At 38.8% G+C, this 23308-nt stretch overlaps 1 protein-coding gene across 5 annotated transcripts in view; it reads right to left on the bottom strand.

Annotated features, from left to right (window-relative positions):
• The window catches only part of TPK1 (thiamin pyrophosphokinase 1), a 311253-nt gene that overhangs the window by 56542 nt on the left and 231403 nt on the right, over positions 1-23308 (bottom strand). For all 5 annotated transcript variants that reach the window (XM_071429756.1, XM_071429757.1, XM_071429758.1 and 2 more), the window contains one exon: positions 7161-7272. In XM_071429756.1, coding sequence (XP_071285857.1) covers positions 7161-7272 — 112 coding nt within the window. The remainder of the gene's footprint in view (positions 1-7160; positions 7273-23308) is intronic.

The following is a 23308-nucleotide window of genomic DNA, read 5'->3' as shown; positions in this document are numbered from 1 at the left end:
GGAAATAACAGCATTCTGCTCTCTTGACAACCCTCTCCCCTCTATATTAACAATTAAATTAGTTGCAATGTGCCACAACAATGTAGCTGCACATACATAAGCGTTCTGGTCGGGAGAGGTGAAGTGAGTTAACTGGGGACAGCCTGGGCTGCAGTGACCACACACAGCTGGAGTTTCCAGTCCTGAGATGTACAGGTCAGGCAAGGAGTAAAGCTAAGCTCTGAACTTTAGGAAAGCAAAATTCCAGCTCTTTAGAGAGATAGTCAGTGGGATCCCTTGTGAAACTGCCCTCACAGACAGGTGAGGAGAGTCGAGCTGGCAGATCTTCAAGGAAACCTTCCATAGAGCTCAAGAGCTGGCAATTCCCAGGAACAAGAAATCAGGCAGGGAAAACAAGAGATGGGCATGGCTGAGTAAGGAAGTGCTGGTCAAATTAAAGGGAAAGAATCAAATGCACAGGCAGTGAAAACAAGGACAGGAAACCTGGGAAGAGTACAGAGATGAAATACAGCTGAGGAAGGCAAAGGAAGCCAAATCTGGCAAGGGATGCAGGGAATAACTGAAAGGGCTTCCACAGGTGTGTTAACCAGAAAAGGAAGGTCAAAGAAGGTGCACCCACCCCTGATAAACAGTGGTGGAACACTGGTAACAGTGGATGAGGAGAGGGCTGAGGTACCCAACACATCTTTTGTCTTGGTCTTGGTGTCAGCCTCTCTTGATGGATGGACAGCAGGATGAGGACTGGGAGACAAAGTACTTCCCCCTGTAAGTAAAGACCATGACTATCTAAGGAACCTGAATCTACATAAGTCTACAGGACCTGAAGAGATACATCCCAGAGTCCTGAAGGAATTGGCTGATGTAGTTGCCAAGCCACTCTCCACGATATTTGAAAAGTTCTGGCAGTCAGGTGAAGTCCCAGGTGACTGAAAAAATGGAAACATCATACCTATCTTTAAAAATGTAGGAAGTAGGACCCTGGGAACTACTGACCTGACAGCCTCACCTCTGTGCCTGGGAAGATCATGGAACAGATCCTCCTAGAAGCCATGCTGAGGCATATGGAGGACAGGGAGGTGATTTGATACAGCCAGCACAGCTCCACCAAGGGCAAGTCCTGCCTGAGCAACCCAGTGGCCTTCTATGATGGGGTGACAACAGCAGTGGAGAAGGCTCCCCAGAGAAGTGGTCAAGGCTACAGATGTCAATTATCTGGACTTCTGCAAAAAGTCTTGGACATAGTTCCCCACAACATCCTTCTCTCCAAACTGGATAGGGATGGATTTGATGGGTAGACTGTTAGGTGGATAAGGAATTGGTTGTATGGTCACATTCAGAGGGTGCTGGTCAGTGACTCAGAGTCCAAATGGATATCAGTGACAAGAGGTGTCACTCAGGGATCCCTATTGAACCTTTGCTATTTAATGTCTTCATTAATGATGTAGATGAAAGGACTAAGCGCATCCTCTGCAAAATTACAGATGACGCCAAACTGAGTGGTGCAGTTGACACAGCTGAGTAATGGGATGCCACCCAGAGGAACCTAATTATAGCCTTCCAGTAGAAACCTACAAGAAAATAAAGAGATTTTTTCCAGGGTCATGCAGTTCAAGAATTACTTGGACAACACTCTCAGGCATGGTGTGATTCTTTGGGTTGTCCTGTGTAGGGCCAAGAGCTGGATTTGATGATCCTGATGGGTCCATTCTAACTCAGGACATTCTATTATGATTCTAAATGTCTTCAGGTTACTTCAGCATGGTATTTATCAGGTTTTGGAGACTCATCTACTCTGTGTAGAGCTGTGCTAGAGTCTCTCTAGGATTTTTTTGTTCTACTCCTTCCTGGCAATTATTGCCTATTACTGCTGCATAGAAGGATCATATATACACTCTCAATATTCCATTAAAGATGGCTTTCCAGCTGAGCTATACTTACCACTGGAAGTGGTTTGAGCTTTTTCAGAACTAAGGTACTCATAGGAATCTTTCTGTAAGAGGAGTCCCACAGTAGTAATGTTGCCCCAACAGTGTGATCTAGAAAAGCATATCTGTTTATCACCTTAAAGCAGCCTTTCCAAAGTGAATGCCAGGGATCCCGCTACCTTGCTAAAGAGCAGCTGGATCTGAATCTCTCTCCCAGTAATTCCAAACATTTATTGAACTATTTATTGAAACAAACCGAATGTGTGACCTCAAATTCCCATTTCAAGCCTTTTCACAAAGTCTGACTGAGTTTTCAAGCTGCTGTTCAGCAAAAAAATGCAAATACAGGCTTAGAGGCCCAGCACAACTGATCTCTGTGTTCATCAGTCATTTAATGTACACCAAATGGTCTTTGTAGTTCAAAATAATTTTATGCAATGCTAAGCAAGGCCCTCGTTGTTTTTGCTGACTTGCAGTAAGCCAGTGGGATGCCAGGCTGCCACCATCAGAACATCTGCTTCATTGGAAAAGGATTTCAGCAGGCCATGCCTTGTAATAAATGATATGACCCTGGAAGGCTGACAGCAGCACTCCTGTGGGCAAACAGCTTGCCAAAGGTCAAAGCCACCCAACACTTTGGGACCAGCAACATCATTTCTGTCCACTCCACCCCTACCCAGAGTCTTAGAGCTGCAATGGATAAGTGAAAAATACATCGCTGATAATATATCTTCTGCCAGTAAAGAACAAGAGAAGGGAGGGGAAGAGAGGAAAGCTGAGGAGAATGGGAATCCAGCTGTGAAGCTATTTACTCTGCCACTGAAAACAAAGCTATTCCCAGAAGCACCACTTAGTTTGCCTCACTCGGAACTGGGGTAGCAAATTGTGTGATATAAACTATTTCAGTTGTGAAACAGGTTAGAGAGTGCTTAGACAAGCAGCCTCACTAGCACAGATACCTGTCCATTTTAATTTACAACCTTTCCCAGAACAGCCTCCCAGAAAAAAACTCTTTTTTCTCTTTTTAAAAAGAAGTTATTAATTTTCTTTCATCTTTTAGACTATGAATTCTCCTAAAACACAAACCACAACAGCTCTTGTAAACTTTTTGCTCAATTCACAATGCAACATCAATAAAACCCCAGTGAAGTATAAAACAATGCAAACATTTCAATTTTACTAACAATGTAAACAGCATAAAAAAGATTTGGGATCCTGTTCATCTACCTGTGACATTAGTAGTCAGTGGATGCTCTGTTGCTACAGTTAAAGGTCTTGCTCCCATTGTTATTGCTATTGCCTTTTGAAGTGAAATGACAGTGGCACTCTTTCGAATGGCAGCATTTTACAGCAATTTAACTTCCTGCCTAAAGAAGGCAAACTGCCATGAAAATTATGTGGAAAGCACAATCACATATACACAGAGTTTATACAGATAGATAGATAGATATAGATATATACACACACACACATACATACACACATATGCTGGCATTTTCAGTACAGGCGTCACATACAGCATTATCAAAGGCCATAAGGATGAAGAATAAATTACTTGGCAAAATTATTTTCTAAAGTAATTTCACAGAAAAGGAACCATCTCCTAAAAAAGCCTACCATTACCCTCCAACCTCTTCTTTGATGAGCACTGCAGCTGATTTCTGCCTTCATTTTTATTTACCTTCCATGAAAGCACCACTGAGGACCTAATGAAGAATGCTGGTAGTTCTGGCATTATTGGATTTTTTGTTATTTATTTATTAGACATGAGAGCTGTTATCAGCAAGCAGTCAGGTGAGTCAAATCAGACAAAGCATTATCTGATTCCTGTGCTGTAAATCAGATTTTAATAGAGAAAAGATAAGTATCACTTTGGGAATGAAAAGAATATGTTTATAATGTGTTCTGAGTATGTGCTACACAATAGCAAGTATGAATAAAAATATTTTTTCTAATCAATTTTCCACTTTCTTCTCCAAGTTCCTTCACCCATAAGATGAGAACTGAAATAAATGAAAATTCTGTTTGTGGCAAGTGCTAGCAAATAACAAAGATAAGCATGCATAAAAGCATGCATAGATGCTGCATTCTCAAACAGACATACAAAAAATACTGAATTCTGTAATATTAAAAGCCATCATTGTTTCTCTGCTAGCAGAATAACTTACAGATTTCGGGTTTATCTAATTCAGCCATTGAAATGAGACCTTTGGTAGCTTATTCTTAACCTGAATACAGCTTTTGTCCTAGGTATTTATCCATGTCTTTTTCTATTCAGAACCTATGAATTATCATGACAGCACCTGTACACTGGACACAGATAAGGTTTGACTACCTCTTGAAGGTTTTACAATTTAATTGGCAGAGTAATCCAGATATGCTCAGGCAGAAATTGATGTTAAACATCAAAAACCTTGATGCAAAGCCAGCTCTTTCTTGTGCTGCAGTGTTATTTGATTTTTGATTTGCTAGAAATTACTGTTTGCAAAAATGAGGGCTCCCCTACCACATAATGCATCGCTGTTTGAACTAAAATTCTGAAATTAGTTTACTGCCCAGATACTTAAATATCCTGAGAGCTCAAAAATTGCTTTTTAAAACCCAACTTGTTAGGTCACATCCAATTAATTCCATAACAAACTTGAGGAATAGGCCTTTCATGTCATGCTTGGCTTAAAAATTTAATTCCTTTTATGATTTACACATGAAAATGAATTTATAACCACAAAAAATTATTCACTGAGGTTTGCAATATATTTACATGGAGGTTTACAAAGGTGTCTGCTCAGATTGCTGTTAATGAATGAAGTGGTAAAGCTCTGCCATTGCCAACCATTAGCAGCAAGGCTGACATCCATATCACACTTCAGCTTCCATTCTTATTATTCTATTTCCTCCAACTTGATCCTCTGCTTCTCCATCCCAATTTACAGGAGGATTAATATTTTTTGAAGTAAGTGCAAAATTACAGGCAGCATAAAAGTCCAGTAACACAATGGAAGTTAGCATCAAACTTTAACTATCAGAATGTAGGTCCTATTTATTAGGGAAGAAAATCCAACCAAGTCACAACTAACCACATGCTGAATTGAAGCTGTTGGTTTCCCTTTTGGGAAATGTAATTGCACTTCAATTTTTTAATCAGTGTCTGAACAATAACCTAATTCAATGGTTATTCTGCATTTGGATGAGTGAAAAGTTGAGCTCTAGTGGCTTGGGTGAGAGAGCAGTTTCAGGTTGTAATGGCCTTTATGTCTCATAGATTGAGGCTCTTCAAGGAAGACCAGATCATTTTTTGGTTTTACATATATATCTGTGATTAATATGGGGAAATAAATGAAAGAACTACAAGCTGGGAGAAACATGAGTATTGAGACTGAAAACAGCCTGTAACAGGATGCAATCTATACATCACTAAGAAAAACACTGTAAAGGTCTGCTCTCTTTCCTCCTGGAAAATAACAGTAACAAGGGCAGGGAGAAGCAGAGATGATGGTGTTGTGTTAAGATGAAACAAGCAGGAAACAGTCACATAAATACATTTTGTCCCCCAGAAAAACAGAAAAAAAAAAAAAAGATGAAATGAAGAGTATTAAAATCCCTGCAGGTCCGTATCTAGTTATGATCAACATTTAAGAAACTGATATCTCAACCCAACCCTAGAGAGAAAAAATATTTGCTGCCATTTCATCTCCCCCCTGCATCCTCCTCCAGCTGGCACAGCTAACTTGCAATCCCTTTCTCTTTAGCTTTAGTAGATGAGGCAATCATAATTCAGTAGTAACCAAGAAACAGACCAGACAGACCATCTTTAAAATTACCAACTTTCTAATGAGCACCTTGTAAATCTGAGGAAATTTATGGAATTAAACTGAAAAAATTCTGTTGTATCTGAAAAATGGCTTTTTCAACTAATAAAAATCAGAAGAAAGGGCTGCAACCTCATTGCATCTACCACATTTTGATCCAGACAGTAGCCTTTTGCAATACAACACAGGATTCAGAGATGCTTCTTTCATTAACATGAGGCTGTCTTGAGCTTGTTCTACCTCATTCTGAAGGATAGAACATTTTCTGAGAAATTAGTACCTCAGTGCAATGGGTCACTGAATTTGCTGGACAACAGGAGATGAGCAGATGAAAATTCTGTATTGTATATGTCAACTGTATTTATACATACAAATGAAAATATCTGACTCTCTTTCAAATTAAGGGAATGTCTCTCATGCAATATATTCAGCTCTTCCAATCCAGTTTAAAAGGACAGAAATATTGCTAGCTAGACAGCCCTTCATCTGGCAATTCTCCCACAATCCAAAACTAATGCCATATTTATATATTTTATCATTAATGAGCTACTAATGCCTACCACCACCTTAACTGCACTTGTCAGGCTCTCAGTGGAACCAGCAGATGATCTACTGGCTGGTACAGTGGGTCACTCACAGTAATTCTTAGCCAGTGAAGGCACTGCACTGCAAACTGTGAGAACAGCACGCCCTTTCTGCATGGAATGGCTCTAAAGCCTGGACATGTCAATCAGACTGAGACTAGAGCCTCTCAATTACTGCTTTGCTCCCACTTAAGTTTTAATGAATGTTCATTGAAAATATCCCATTACTTTCCTGTGTAAATACATCCCAAATGGCTCAGTGTGGGAGGAAGAGTCAGGAGGATGAAAGTTGTTTTGATTTTTTGGGTCATAAAACCTCCTTTCTCTACAGATAAATGTCCCTGGTTCTAGATCAAATGAACTCTTTTCCACTTTAAAGTAAGAAAAAGGATCTGTTCATTCAGGGTTGAGAAATAGACAATATACATGAAGCAGTTCAGGTGAAGTGAGGTAGCTTTGCTAATCTGTATCCTGTTAGTATTTGTCTGTTGTAACTTTATGGCTTATAAGCAGGAGTTTAGACACTCATGGCTTCTTCTCCCTGGAGGGCAATGTATCAAGATGGTAATGTATCATGACCTCAACAAATGTTCTGTTTGAAGAGCACAATGACTCCCAAATGGAAAATGTGTTTCTGCCTGTGAGATCTCAGGTTTAAACGTATTTCTCTTGCTTTTTTTTTTGTATAAATCCCTCCATTTCTAGGAAAAAAAATGGCCTGGCAGGGATTCAATGCTATGCTTCACCTTCCCACTTGTAAGGCCCTTGATGGCTGGTGAAGCTGCTCTAAAGGCAGGGTGAGGAGCACAGCAGAGCCCCTGTCCCAGAGGCATCTCACTTACTGAGGTTCCACCTGAGGCCCGTCGTGGTCACACTCTCGCAGGGGTTCCCGATGGGGATGAGGCCACACCAGGGGCCCTCCAGCCCCGTGTCCACATGCAGCTTGTGCTTGCCCTGCAAGACAGAAGTGTTTCTGCTGTCAGTGCCTGCCCAAATGGCATTTGGTCCCAGACCTTGCAAACCAAAGTGGAGGTGCTTGGGGACAGCTCCAGAATGTCCCCAAAGGGTTCAGGAATATTTGGTTGCAGCAAGAAGTCAGGCCATTGATGTTTACAGAGGGAGGAGAGATGTGTGCTTAGGTTCTAGACCTTAGGGCTTTTCAAAAGTTTGTTTCTAGGCTTTTCTAAGCAGAATCTAGCCTTGCTCATTCTTCCCTGGCATTATTTGAATAGGTCCTTCTGTCAAGCCTAGGCTCTTTATTCCTGTGAAATGAAGGCATCCTGATCCATTCACACATCTTTTCCTCATCTAAACAGCTGTGTTTCACCTCCTAAACAGTGCTAGTCAAAGCTCCACTGAAATGCTTCAATTATTTTGACAACATCTGTAAAATTTCATGTACTTCTCCAGGCATGTACTCTACCCAGAAGGAAGAATACATGCAGAAATTTAACTAGGTGCTAGAGAAATGAACCTAAATATTTAGAGTAACCTGCTTACAATAAATAATGAAAAAAACTGAAATTAAAAGATTTTTTTACATCCAAGATACATTTATCTAATAACTAAAACATTCATGGGATGCAGGAGAAGCAACAGCTATTAATACATCAACAGATGATGTATTTGTGATAAATCTCTTCATTAGTACCTACAGCTCCTGTGTGAACATCCCATGAACAGTTACAAGGAAGAGTAGAAACTGGAAATCTTTAACAGAATGAAAAGTGCCGAGTGTTACAGTTCTAGCACAATCTGTGTTCTAAGAAACTAGGAAAGTGTTGATGGAAACTAGCTACAAGCAAGAAGCAAATGAAAAGTAGTGACAAGGTCAGTGGAGAAATCATCCTCTGGTCTCTTCTACACAGAAAATTTATTCCTTTAAATAAGCCTGGGCTTCATGTGGGAGAAGCTTCTTTGAAATAGAGGATTGTTTTTCCATTTTTGTTTTATTCTCTTGTAGATGCAGGCAAGCAAAACTCTTGAGTATGTCTTTTACACACAAATTCTTCATCACTATAAATAAAATCAGCTATGCCTATTTGTAAATATATGGACACTGAAGCCCTATGATTATTCAGTGAACACTTTGTTAAGCAAGATATCAAGGTTTTATACCAAAAGAAATGAAGAACAGTTGAACCATAAAAGTCAACTAAATGTCCCAAGCAGCAAAAATAGTCCCACAAATTTTCTTAGGAGAATGCATTTTTAAGCTTTTTCTCCTGCCCTGTCCTGTCCTATGCTCATTTTACATGCTCTTGCAAATACAAAGTCACTAGTTAGAAAGTCAAAACTGTAGGCAAAATATCTTATTGCTGAGACATTGATGTCTGAGGCATTCAGCAGCTTCTCCTGTTAATGTCAAATGCATTATGAAGAAACAACTTCAATACATGTCATGCTCTCAGTTAACAAATGAACCTTGGAAAAGCTGTCAATTAGGGAATATCAGATTGCATAGCTTAAGTCTATTTGATTGTTTGCAGAGCAATGAGAAAACCAATCCAATATTATCTGTCTTCTCAGGGTGTCCAGCTTCACACAGTGATGAGCCATGTATATGTGTAGTGGTTGTGAATGCTTGCCTGCCAAATTCAGAGGTGTAACAAATTCAGGCTTGATAAGCTTTTAGCTATGCAATATGCCTTGCCACCTCTCCCTCACAGCATGGAGGGAGAAGGAAAGGAAGAGGAGAGCTGCAAGTACAAGTTCTCTCATTGTGTGATTACAGATAGTGTGGATAATGAAGCTGATGATGAGTGAGAGATGAAGGGGTGGGACTGTCTGATCCCAGTGAATGCACATATTGCTGCTCAGAGCTACTGGAGGAGAGGAGCAAACTCACCATATTAATCAATCAGTAAGGGAATATGAAAAGCAGATGAGAAAGTAGCTGGCCCCACAGAGAACCTGGTTAAATTCCATATTCTCAAAGTCTGTGTCTAACTAATACCAGGTTTGCATTTCCTATTGTATGACATTCTGGCCCAGTTTGCAGATAAGGAATCAATTCAGTAGAAATTTATGCAGATAGCTGTCTTTCTATGCTCATGAAATAAATCTTTAAAACAGAAGAAGCCAGCACCAGAGGCTCACCAATATCTAGGATTTTATCAGGAGTCTTTCAATGTCTGATACCTCATGAAAATCCCAGTTCACACATTCCAGTGATTATGTGAGCCCAATGATTTTCTTCCCTAAAAGGACATTTTCTATCACTCAGTAGTTAAGAGGAATTTCAAACAGGGAGCCCAAATGGCTAAACCCAAGTCAGCAGGTAGGTGAACAGGAATATTGAAATGCAGGTATTTTTTTTAAAAAAACCCTCTCAACTGTCAGGCCAAACTTATGTTTTAAGGATTGGTTCAATAATATAACAGAAGTCAGTTTCTAAGGCTTTTCTTTAAATAAATCAATAAGAGATTTTAATAGTACTGGGGATAGCAGGAGCAGAAAAGGGAAATGAATGTTGGAAAAATAAAAACAAACAAATAAATTACATATAAACAACTCATTTTTGCCAAAAACATCAGCCAGTGCATTTGTACAGTAAACCTCTAAATTCAAAGCACTGTGAAACTGCCATGAGGGAAATTCAGTTCCTAAGCTTATCTCCAATTTTTTGAGTAAAGATCTCTCAACCAAGCAAGATGGAACTGATATTTGCAGGAGGAAGGGATGATCAGAGCTTGTAATTTGCAAATACAAGTAATAATTTGTTCTATTTAAGTCTGTGTGATTAAAGGAATAATTATATACTGCCACTTAAAATATCAAACTGTTTTCAATTTCTGCAGAACTCAAATTTCCAAAACTAGGTTTAAAAAGAAAACTAAACTTTGACTAAATAAATCCCTTGTTATACTTTTTTTGCCTCTGTAGGAGGTAACTGAAATATTTTCACATTTAACTTAAGAATCAAATATTACCATGTTTGAATGTTCCTGGTGATGAAAGAATGACAAATAATACAGCCACATTGATTTTTATCTTATTAAGTCAGTTTTGAAAAACATTGATCAATCTTCAGCATCGATTTTTTTTCCTTCATTTTGTTTTGATGCTGGAAAATAAAATCAATTTTTTGAGTTCAGCAATAAGAAGAAAATGTCAGATGATATTTTTAAGAATGCTTTATCCACAACTTTTCCTTTTGATTCTAATGCCTTGTGTTATAAGAAAGCATTTAAGAAGTAGTGGTTAAATATACACCCACTCTAACACTCTTTTTGCTAAGGAAAGACCTAGAGACATAGTTGTTATTTGCTACAGACAGCTGAAATGAATAGAAGTCTGATTGCCAGGAATTCATACACCTAACCCCATTCAAGGTTGTGAGATGCTAAAATCCTTAGTCAAAAATCTGCAAGCTGAACGCACATGAACAGCATCAAGACAAAAGTGGCAGCTTCCCTACGTGCATGGATACCCCAGCACAGAGAAAATTACTTCTCCAAGTGCTTTTCAGACCATCTTGAATAGATGTGTTGCAATAAATGTACACTCTAAAATAGATATCAAGGAACAAAATATTATGAAAGAGAGACAGAATGGGGGCTAATCTTCAGTAATGCATTCTGAAGGGATCTGAAGGAGGGAAACATGGAACTTGTCAGGCTGAAGCTAAACACTGAGGAGAGGCATAAAGCCAGTTAACAAGATGCTGGGGAAGGATAAGGAATTAAAATTAGGCTTTGAAAAACAAATTAGGAAGATATAGTAAACAGATCTTGGAAACTGCAGAATAACTAGGACATGTGAAAGGTAACAGGGAAGGAAAAGAAAAAGGAATGAGTTACCAGATTGAAAGACAAAGCAAACTTATTCTGATTTAAAGGAAAGAACTGAATAATTTCATTACTAGAAAGCATTGATTTTCTAAAAGGTGTACTTTCAGCCATGCTTGCTGTGAGATCCAGGACTACAGAGAAACAAAATTTCTGGAGATCTGACCAACAGCTCTACAATACCTCCTCCGCTATCTAGATCTTGTTTTCCATGATCTTCTGATAAAACATCTTTTTTATACCAGCTTTATTTCTATGATTACTCCATAGATGGCAGCACACACTTGAAAGCAACTACAGTAGCAAAAAACTAAATACAGATGTCAGAGTGTTACCCAGGGGAAAGGGAAAGACCACAATCTGTTTTAGAACATAAACATCTGGGTGCAGAAAATGCTATGCAGAAAGAAGACTTAGGGAAGGGGTGGAAATCAACACAATCACCAAAGACAGCAGCAGAAGGGAGGAAGAGAAAAGGAACAAGGATGAAACAAAGCTGAGAACATTTATCTTTAAAATCAAATATGACTGGCAATAAAGTAAAAACAAAGTTCCAGAAATATTTCTACTAATCATTAATTGTGTAAGAGCTTGACTTAACAACAATAAAAGCTTTTAGGCTGAGATTTTGAGCAAGACAAATACAGCCATTTTTTCTAAAAGGATGTACTTAAGAAGAGCTGTTTTGTTATAACCCTAAAATATCATCAATTGTCATTTCACACAAATAGACACAGTACCAAGTAGCTATTATGTGAACACTATTCAGAGAATGTTTTCTGAGCCAACCAGGCTTTTGGTTGCTGTTGAAGATAAAAGCATCCACAGTTCCTGCAAAAACTTGTATGTCTAAAAGCTTTCATATGTCATATCAATGACTGCTTAAACACATAGAAAAAAACCAGCAAATTTGTTATACTTCAAAATAATATTGAAAACTGTTGGACCCAATCCTGCCAATCCCTACTATCAAAGCTTAGATTGATCCTGTGCTGAAATGGATAGACTTCAGTGTATCAGTTATTTGCAAGACAGAGCCCTACCAAGGCTACCCTTCAAGAGTAGCACTTTAAAATAAAAAGACTTTACAGTGAATAAAATCCCAGGTAGGAAAGACACAATATATTATAATCATTAGTAGACCCAATTAATGAACAGATCTGGTTCAAACCAATTTATGATAAGGGTACAGAAGGAAATTCCCATGGAGGTGAGTGCCAGTAAACCAAAAGGAGTTACTATATCCTGAGGTTATACATTTAAATGGTTGCTACTGTATATCTAATGTACAAATTATCCACAGAGAGCAAACGATTGCAGAATTTCACACATTTACACATGAACATCTACAGTCCTACCAAAAACCAGCCTGAAAGAACATTTTTCATGTCTCTGAGCACAGGGAGCAAATCCCTTGTTTGCCCATCACTTGTAGTAGCATGAGCCTGTGAAACAGCTCTCTATCTTCTGCAGGCTAGTCTACATGGGTGGAAAAACCCCAGCAACCACAGGCGCAAAAAATCTGAAAGTATACTTCCCTCAGAATGCTGCAAGCAGTTAAATGTGACAGCAGCATGTGTGCTAACATGCACACAAATAAAGGGATGAAAACATTTTTTCAACCTAAAAAGATATCTGGGAACACAAAAGATACTTTAAAAGGGAGTTTCATTAGTTTAATTCTTTTTCGCAGACATATCTTAAAGATTGACAAATGCCATAAATACTAATTCTTGTTCTACTATGAACACCACCAAAAAGAGAAACTCATTCTGTTTAAACTTCCCACTTGCAAATGAGATTCCACAACATTTTCTGCAGTTTTCCACAAATCAGTGCAAAATACACCACAAATACAGAGCAAAACTACAATAATCAAGATATCCCTGGTCCCTTTCTAAATTTAAGCAAGCCTTAGACTGGCCCAGTGTGACATTTTATCCTTGAGCTTGTGCAGTTGGTGCCCTATCCTCAGCAGGCTCATCATTATAGGTTTAATTAGCATTTTTAGTGATGCCTTAAAAAAATCAGAACCATTTCTTTATATCCATTTATGAGACTACAGAGTATAATAGATTGCAGATAAGAGTGAAAAGTAGACAAGCTGCTGAAGATTTCATATTGCCTGTATAATTATTATGCAGTGTTGCAGTTAAATTGTCAGCCTAGAGGGGCCTTTACTGAGGGCACTAATACTCTGCAATTCTTAAGTGATAAAAATGCAGCATAATCTTTTTCATTATGAATCAGTTCATAATAAATTTAGTGTCACTGCCCTTCCTTTTTTGTGTATTTCTACAGGGGAAGAGTCTGTAGGATCCCTTCTCTCTAGACTATACTATCTTATTTTTCCGGGTATTAAAGAAGCGTGTGAATTAATTTAAAAGACAGGGTAATGTTCACCTAACTTGTGGTAAGAAACAATTTCTTCTTCTTAGCACTGAATCACTGACTGTTACAGAAAGGCACCTTTATGCTACATAAGAATACACAAAATTCAAATCTGTTTATCTGTTCCCAGGCAAACTGGCAAATCTGTAGCTCTCCTACTCCAAAGTCTCACTTGTAAATCTTCTATACTGCATAAATAAGAAGAATGATCAACAGGTCAACAAAAAAGAAGGTGGTCAACACCTTCTTTTAGTTTCTTGTACTTCTCAATCCCTAGGATGCCTTTTTTTTTTAATGTTTTATACAATGGCAGCAAATCATGAGCCCACAGATTCTCTCATATACCATCATCCTTTTAGTAGAACTGGCTTCATATTTGGAGGTTTCATGTTAGGATTAGGGCTTCATAAAAGCCTGACCTCTCTAATTTCTTCGGTGCAAACAAACTGATGAACAGAATTCCTTTCATGGAGTGGGGGAATCTCATAAATGCTCTTTTCTCCCTTTTGTTTCTGACTGTAACTTTCATATACCTCTAGGCAAGAAGGATAGAGGTTGGAACTAGCAAAAATGAACTTAGGAGATAATTTTGCATTCCTTTTTGATCTCTGCTACAGGAAGAAATAATTTGCTGTTATTATAAAGATATTCATTGACCTAGGATAAGAAACCATATCTACTTTCAATAGACAGGAAAATGGCTTCTGCTTTGTAACAGCAGGCTTTGAAGACATGTTATGCCCCAGATCTGGTGCTTGCAATGACTGACTGCTCCTTTCTACAATGATTGATTGACTGACTTCTTTCTACACCTGTGAAACTCAAAGACATGTTGCCCAGGTGAAGAAGAACAAATTAAAAAAAGATTAATTGAAATTGAATTAAAAATTTAAAAAATTAAAAAATTTAAACAAAATTCAAGTTGGCTATTCAAATATATTTTTTGTTCTCCTCTTTTTCCCCCCACATTTTTTCTTCTCTCTTGTAAAGCTCGGTATTCACTTGGAGATTACAGCTCTCACAAAAATCTATTATTTTGTTGAAGGATATGGTAGGGGAGTGGAATATTTTACTGCTCAGAACTTCTGGCTGGAGACTGGTGACTAGTGGTATTTTTCAGGACTTAATTCTAGGGCCAATTCTGTTCAATATTTGTATCAATGACTTAGGTACAGGAGCTGAATGCACAGTTAGTAAGTTTGAAATGATGAAACTGGGAGGTGCTATTGGCTGTCTCAGGGGACAAGAGGCCCTGCAGGGGTATCTGTAATCCTAAATTACAGCAATCATCAGTGGCATGAAACTGAACAAGTCCAAATGCTGGACTCTGCACCTGGGAGGGAGCAATGCCAGACATGAGACTAAACTGGGAGAGGAGTGGCTGGAGAGCAGCCCTACAGAAAGGGATCTGGAAGTGCTGGTTGACAGGAGGTTTGACAGGAGTCAGCAGTGTGTGCCCTGGCAGCAAGGAGGGCAAACCCCATCCTGGAGTGCACCAAACACAGCATCACCAGCTGGTCAAAAGAGGTGACTGGATGGTCATACCTGTATTTAGTGCTGGTGCAACCCCATCTTGAGTAGCACCTGCAGTTCCATTTAAGAAAGATGTGAAGATACTTGAGTGTGTCCCAGGGAGGGCACCAAGGTGGCAAAGGGCACAGCAGACATGTCCTTGAGGACTTTGTGTGTGTCTGGTTTGGAGAGGAGGAGGCCAAGGGGTGACCTCACTGCTCCCCACAGCTTCCTGAAAAGGGGCAGTTGAGAGGGAGGTGCTGAGCTCTTCTCCCTGGCACCCAGTGCTGGGACATGTGGGAACAGCTAAAAGCTGCTTCCATCAGGGAAGGTTCAGACTTGACATAAGCAAATATTTTCCTTACCCAAAGGGTGGTGAAACCCTGGACTAGACTTCCTTCAGAAGTGGTCAGTGCCCTGTGCCTGTCAGTGTTGAAGAGGCATGCTTTAACTTTTGGTCAGTCCTGAAAGTAGTCAGGTAGTTGGACTAGGTGCTTGTTGTGGGTCCCTTCCAGCTGACCTATTCTATTGTATTCTATTAAATTATTTCAATTTACTGTCTGGGAATAAAATAGAACTTGAACCCATGAAACAGGACCACAGCATATCAAGTCTATACCAAAAACAGAGTAGTATAATGCAAGATGGAAAACACTGACATAAAAAAAACCATAAAATGAAGGTCAACAGAATGACAGGTTGCTGTTAAAACTCACGGCTCACCCTCGCAAAAGCAGAAAGGTTGCAACAAGTAATACTGCCTATTTAGACCCTTTGACTTATGCATATTGTTGCATTTTCTGTATATAAAAGTTTTCAGTCTCTTTCACACAGTAGAAAGTCAGGATGCATCTTCTGATAAAGGAACTGAATCCTTCCATAAAACAGGAACTTGCTAGGTCAAACCTGTTTGTAGGCTTTATTAATGAGATAGAAGAATAAAATATCTCACAAAAGTATCAAAAAGGATCAAAACCATTCAAGAAGAAAACATATAGCCAAATACTTGAAAAACCTAGAAGCTAAACTATCAATTTCAAGCTATTTAAAGTAGTAATAAACTTAATACATAATCAAGGATTGCTTAAGGAATTAGGTGCATTACTACTGCATACTGATTTCTTGCCTTCCTAAACTTCTCTAGCTACATTTCCCTCTTGGAAAGCATGTGATTTCCTTGCTACTCTTGCTCCATGAAATGAGATGCCATTGGGTTAATACTAGGAGAGAACTGCAATTAAGACATGAAAGATTTCAGAATAAAAAGCCTATTGCTTGCTGTATTGGTTTAGCATGGCCTGGTTTTGGCAGAGAGAAGCTACAAGGGTGGCTTCTGTGAGAAGCTGCTGGAAGCCCATGATGGTATTTGATGAGTGATGTCTCCTGATCCTTATCTCAAGCCATGAACCCTTCATTATATTTTTCTCTCCCCTGTCCAGCTGCAGAGATGAGTGGGAGAGAGGCTTTGGTGGGTACCTGGCATCCTGCCAGCATCAACCCACTACACTTAGATCAAACCATTACCAGCCACAAAAGTGGAGTTTTGCAGAGCACAAGAACTTCTCACAGAATGGGTCAGGTTAGAAAGGACCACAGTGGATCATCAAACTCTCTGCTCAAGCAGGGTCACCCTAGAGCACATGGCAGAGGATTGCATCCAGACAGTTCTTGAATACCTCCAGTGAGGGAGACTCCACAAGCTCTCTGGGAAATCTGTTCCAGTATTTGATCACCCACACAGTAAAGAAGTTTTTCCCTGTATTCTGCTGGAACTTTCTGTGCATCAGTTTCTGCCAGTTGTTACCTAACAAGTCCAATTTCTCTAATAAATCTATGCAGCAGCGGGGGAAGATGTTGGAAAATTTTTTTAGCTTTAGCACAATAGTGTATAATCCCTATACTCATCATTAATGCTTGGTTTTAACAATACAGTACTTAGTACAAATACCAGAGATTAATGTGGCCTTGTGCTAACTCTCTCTACATCTGTGACTAATAAGTCTTGTGCCAGCCAATGCTTCCTTATTCCTTATTTCCTTTATATTAGTGATCAATATGTACTAGCAGATATCTTAGTTTTTAGAAAAAAAATCAGATTGTGTGTCACAACAAAGCATGGTAGAGGAAATACATTACAACCTGATCCCAGATTTGAAACAGTCTGAAAAAGAAAAGATTCATCGGAAGATCCAGAACCATATTCAAATAAGTCCATGTAAATAATTAGCATATATGCATGGTTGAGGAAATGTGATGAATATGTGCCAATTTCAGGAATATAACTGGTCTGTTGAGTTACTAGGCATGCACGCTTTGAGGAGAATTCCCCATGCATCAGTGGTGCTAGTAGTAATGTTGTCTTTCTAACCTAGTAAATTGGTTTCTGGTGACACTGCTGCATCTTGTCCTAGTGCTTGGCACCACCAAGAAGTGCCTGGCTCCATGCTCTTCACATGCTCCCTTCAGACAGGCATTGGTAGAGCACTGCAGGCTCATGGACAGCTTGGTGTCCACCAGAACCTACAGGTCCTTCTCCACAGAGCTGCTTTCCAGCAGTTTGGCCCCCAGCCTGCACTGGTGCAGGGGGTTTTTCTTCCCCAGGCATAGGACTCTGCAATTGCCTTTGCTGAATTTCAGACAGTTCTTCTCTGTCTGTCTCTCCAGACTGTTAAGATCCTTCTGAAGGGCAGCACAGCCCTCTGGGTACTGACCACTTCTGCCAGCTTTGGGACATCACCAAACTTGCTCAGTCATTGATGGATAAGTTAAACGGTTCTGTGCCAGTACTGAACCCTGGGGACACCACTAGTGACGGACCTGCAGACAGACCCTGTGCCACTGATTACAGCTCTCTGGGATCTGCTGGTCAGTTCTCAATTGATCTCACTCATCCACACTTCCTGAGTTTGTTCATGAGGATGCTGTGAGAGACAGAGCCAAAAGCCTTGCTGAAGTCAAGGTAGACAAAGTCCACTGTTCTCCCCCATCCATCCAAGTACTTGTCTCATCATAGGCCATCAGGTTGGTCAGGCAGAATTTCCCTGTAGTGAACCCATGCTGACTACTCCAAGCACTTTCTTGCACCCATGTGGATAGACATGGTCTCCAAAATGAGGTGCTCCATCACTGACTGGTCAGTTGCTCCCTGGGTCCTCCTTCTTGCCCTTTTTTTGAAGACCAGGGTGACTTGTTCTTACTTCCAGTCCTCAGGCATCCTTTCTGATCTCCAGGGCCTTTCAAAGAGCATTGTTATGGTGTCTGCCAGCTCTCAGCACTCATAGATGCATCCTGTCAGGTTCCAGGAACTTGTGGATGTCAAGTTGGCCTAGGTGTTCTTTAACCCAGTCCCCCTTGACAAAGGGAAATTTTCTACTAATAAAAAAATAGATTACCTACATCAAATCTCTGAGGACTACACATGGTACAAAGAGGAATTTGAAGGTGCATTTTTGTCTGGTTTTAAAAGAACTAGCTAATTCTTGGGAACAGGAAGTGGAAAAGGTGGCTGTAAAATCTTCACTACTAGAGATTTAGTAATCTTTTAAAAATAAGCATTTATTTCCTAGTGTTGATTTTGGATGCTCAAATATTACCCACTTTACTCCTCAATTTAAATTGCTCCTCATTATGATGAATGAAATGCAATACATACAGGTATAATAATTTCCCCATGTTTGTGTATACTTATGAACATTTCAGCCAAATTTCATGCTTTGAGAACTATTTATGATAACAGCCATCTTCATTATATAAAAACAACTAAGCTTGGGCATCTGTCAATGTACCTATCCATTTGTTCATGTCTCCGTCTAATTTACAGAAAAAATCTAAACCTACCTTCTTCCTGTTTAGGCCATCACCCTTTGTCCTGTCACAAAAATCTTTGTTAAAACATCTCTCTCTGTCTTTCTTATAAGACCCCTTATATATGGAAAACACCACAAGAAAGCCTCTCCAGAGCTGAACAACCCCAACTCTCAGCATTTTTCATAGAAGATATATGCAGAAAGCCATTTAACTCAATATGATCTGAAAATGTCTAATGAGGAAGAAAGTTTTGAACCAGAACTTTTCTCTCCAAGCCACCTGAACCCTATTTTTTAAAAAAAAAATAATAGACAAATAAATCACAACTGATTTTGCAAGGAGTCTGTAAAATCACAGCAACGACAAAGCAAAAAAATTTCTCGAGTTTTTCCCAACTTTTCATTTCAGAAGATCAGGTTTAAAACTATGTGGAGTATATTGAAACATTGACTTGATCGAGTGAATTTCAATAAAAGCATATCTAAAAACAAACAAACAAACCCCCCCCCCCCTAAAAATCTTAAATGTGTTATCATCATATTTTGAAACAGGCAGAAGTAAATATTCCTGGCTCAAAATAAGCAGCCCTTGCACAGACACTCATGTTCACACACAGGATTTGTAGAGGGACCCTTTCCAAAATCAGGGTAAGCAGAGATTACTGTTTCTTACAAATGAGAAGCTCAGGACATGAAGCTCTTCTGAAAGATGCTTATGATGTGTATCTTAGTCCCTTCCTGATCCCCAGCTGCTCTTCCTACTCAGCAAAGCCTTAAGAATCTGCTTCTTAAGAACCACGACTTGAGACCAGCTGTAGAGAAGCCTACAATGGTTCACTGGAAGGACAGACACTCACATAACCTTCCAGATAAAAAACCAACCACTTTCATGGCTGTTTTCTTCAGGAGGTTTTGGGGAAAAGGTCAGACTCATTCCTGACAGGCCTCCATAGTGGGAAACATTCCTGTATGCATTCATGGGCCACTGCTGGCTGCATTTCACCACTTAGAGAGCTGGGGACACAGAACCATCATCAGGAAGCCTTTGCACTGAGATGACCAGAATGAGTTCCAGCAGCTCCTGCCACATGCCAGGCTCTGCACAAACACAAAGCAACAATTCACTTTCCCATTTAAAACAGGAATTAAAGACCGACAATAGAGATACAAGACAGGAACTGACATGTGACAGGCGGCTGTCAATCACCACAGCACTACAAAACCTTTCAATGGATGTGTCTCCAAAAAGTTAATAGCTAACAATCCCTGGATGGCACTTCAGGGGGGCTGAACAGAGATAATTAGCCACAGGTAATTAGCTACACGTTCTGGCTACAGGGCCGAGCATAGTGGCAGGATGAAATCAGAGAGAAATAATCTCAAGAGAAATAATCTCGAGAGAAATCATCCATTTCTTCTGGGGTGTTTTGGACTTTATTAGCAAGAAACCAAATGGAGACAAATGCAGAGTTTCAGACTTTGCTGAAGACTATACTGGTTAGTCAATATGGCCAAGAAATATTAAGCACATCAGATTTTTAAAATGCCCTCAAGACATGAAGAGAAACATCAGACATTTTAAAATGTAATTCACCTTGACTGGTGGGGAAAATAGTGTGTTTTTGTTAACAGACTATAAAACAGGCACCCCAGATTTCTTTTGGAAGTGAATGGAAGACAAGCCCTCTCTAACCTGGTATAACTCTAACAAAACACTCATCCAAACAAAATAAAACATATATAAAGAATCAATGAAATCATTTTAAATAGTAACAATACCCTTGGTTAGTTACTTGAGAATCACTTGCTTAGATAATTACTGAATATCTAGAGTGGATGAAATGCATAAGGAGGTTTTATATGGACACTTTGTGAAAGAATATTTAAATATAAATAATATTAATAAATAAGGCAAGTTAATTTGGCTTTGCTTTAGCATGGTTAATTCTGAAATAGTTAGCTAATATGTTCTCTCATTCACTTGGGGCTGCATGCTTCTGTATATTCTAAAATATGCTACTAATCTAAATTACTTCTGATATTTGAGCTTAATTTAGAAAATATATCTTGTTAAGTGTCCAAAACCATGTCATTTCAACTAATTAATATGAGAAATTAATGGAGATTACTTTATCAGTATTTTTTTTAAATTAAGTTCATCAGAAGTCAAATCTGAGATTCCATATAACAGGAAATGTTAGTGTCTGGAAAATAAACTTTTATGTTCTTGTCTTAGCTTGTAGATACAATGAGTTTTGGAAAAGAAATGTTGATGACTATGTTAAAATGTGAACAACAAAACTTTGCACCAAAAAACTGTAACTTGACTTTTTGGAATACAAGGAAGAAAAAAAAAACCCCAAAAAACAACAGGTCTGTCATCTAAATTTATACAGCCTGTTTTTCTCAATTTCTCCTTCTCGCCTTTTCCTTTCTTAGGATAATTTCAGGATAGTAACTTATCAGCCTTAAGGACTAATAAATTCCATTTTAATATTAGTATTTTCTGTTAAACTTAAAGAAAACATTATTTTTTGTGAAGGTGAGTCATTGCTGTCTTCTCAGTAGTAGTTCAAACAGGTAAAACCATTTTACCTGTTTGCACTCAGCCACCAACTTATGACTCACCAGAAGTCCTGAAAATTCCAAGAGAGCATCAAAAGCCAGTGAATTTTCATTTTCTTCATTCAAATACTTCCCTAGTCTTTTGGTAAAGACACTATAAAAGCCCATGAATATACATATCTGTTTAACTGTATCATTGCTGTTTTCACATCTGGTCCTTAAGTGCCATGCTAAATTTTATCCAAAATCCACAAATCTTCAATTTTAGCTAAGTTACCTCTTGGTAGTGTAACTGGAGATGCAGTTGTTTCTCCCATCTACTTTATATCAGTCTAACTGGAAGCTTGCACTTTGGTTTCATGCAGAAAAAAAATGAAAAAATGAAGAACTCAGATGTCTGAAATGCTTCCCATTGCAAATACAAACACAGGCAGCAGAAATTCCAGACTTGACTGTGTTAAGTAAGACTAGAGGATTTAAAGCAGAGTTTATTGGGGCACCAGAAGTTTTGGGCCAGCAGAACTTTTATCCAAATGGAGGGAAACTGCTGGCAAACAAAAATGAAGAAGCTTTTGAGAATTTAAACAAGAGTGAGAAAGAAGGCTGACAGGTGCTAAGGAGCACTCAGGTCAGACAAAGACATCTGCCAGAGACTTCAACAACATAAAAGTAACTTTGAATCCAGTAGTGGAGGACAAGACAAAAAATTAGAGTTGAAATGAAGGAGGTGCAAGCTGAAATCATAGAAGTAATTTACATAGAGAAAAAGCATCCATCATAATTTTAAAAAATCCATTAGCATTATAATGAATTTAAATAAAAGTCCACCTACATATGATGCTGTTTTGGCACATATAAAATGAGAGAAAACTTAAAGGGGTTAAAGCTTTAGAATAGAAAAAGCTGTAAAAAAACCCCATACATACTAATAAGGTTTTACTATTGACAATTTACTGTATGTTTACAGTAATATTTTTTTAATTAATTTTTTTTTAATACTGGACTGTCTCCACACTGGGATCCACAGTGACTTGAGCACACACAGAAAATTCCTTCTGGACAAAATTAAACTGGAAGATCTCTTCAGAAGAGCACCTAAAACCCTCTACCCACTAATGGGCATTCACAGAGTCACAGACCCAGACTAGGACAAGTCTGAAATAAAACCCTGAAAAGTGTGCAATGGGGACATCAGACACCATAAAGTGTTTCAGTACTAAGAGCCTCCTTCTACTGGTCTGCACTGCTTTTTATCAGAGACACAGGGTCTGGAAAGGTCTAAAACAAGAGTGGTAATAGAAGCTAAGACAACAGGTCTCCATAGAAAGTGGCAAACTATTACATTCAGCAAGATTTTGGAAAGAAAATTCTTTAAACAACTTGCTGTTCTTGGCATAAATTTTTAAATGCTGTACAGTCACATGATACAATCTATGAATACTGTCATTTTATCTTAGTATTTTTTGCAGAAAACAGGCATTCAACAAAATTTTATCTCAGGATAAATTCTTCTTGAGTAGAAGATATTTATTTATTTATTATAATACAATTGAGAGATGAACAACTGCAAAGGTTTTACCTTTTAACTCAAGACAAAAGATATTGGCTCAGCAGATGCCAGATAAAATTCTGGATCCAAACAATTTTGTTCTGGCTGTGTGGAAGGACCTGCTACTCCAGCAAGGAAGAGGGGCACTTTGGAGGAGCTGTTGGTTGAGGAACCTGCTGAGGGTATTTTCAAATATATGATATATGTCCGTCACCACCAGAGAAGATTTAGGCTGTTTGACAGGATTAGAAATAGCAAATAATCCACCCTCCCCCAGCTCCAAACTGAAATTTAACCTTCTCAACACAAATTTTTTAAAAATGTATCATTTCATGACTTGCTTACAAGTTAATAAACCAAATTCGCACATTGTATTT

This window comes from Agelaius tricolor, unplaced genomic scaffold (assembly GCF_023055355.1).
Source record: "Agelaius tricolor isolate 1412-34295 unplaced genomic scaffold, bAgeTri1.0.p SCAF_6, whole genome shotgun sequence".
Taxonomy (NCBI): domain Eukaryota; kingdom Metazoa; phylum Chordata; class Aves; order Passeriformes; family Icteridae; genus Agelaius; species Agelaius tricolor.
This window is presented reverse-complemented; position numbering and strand designations above follow the sequence as displayed.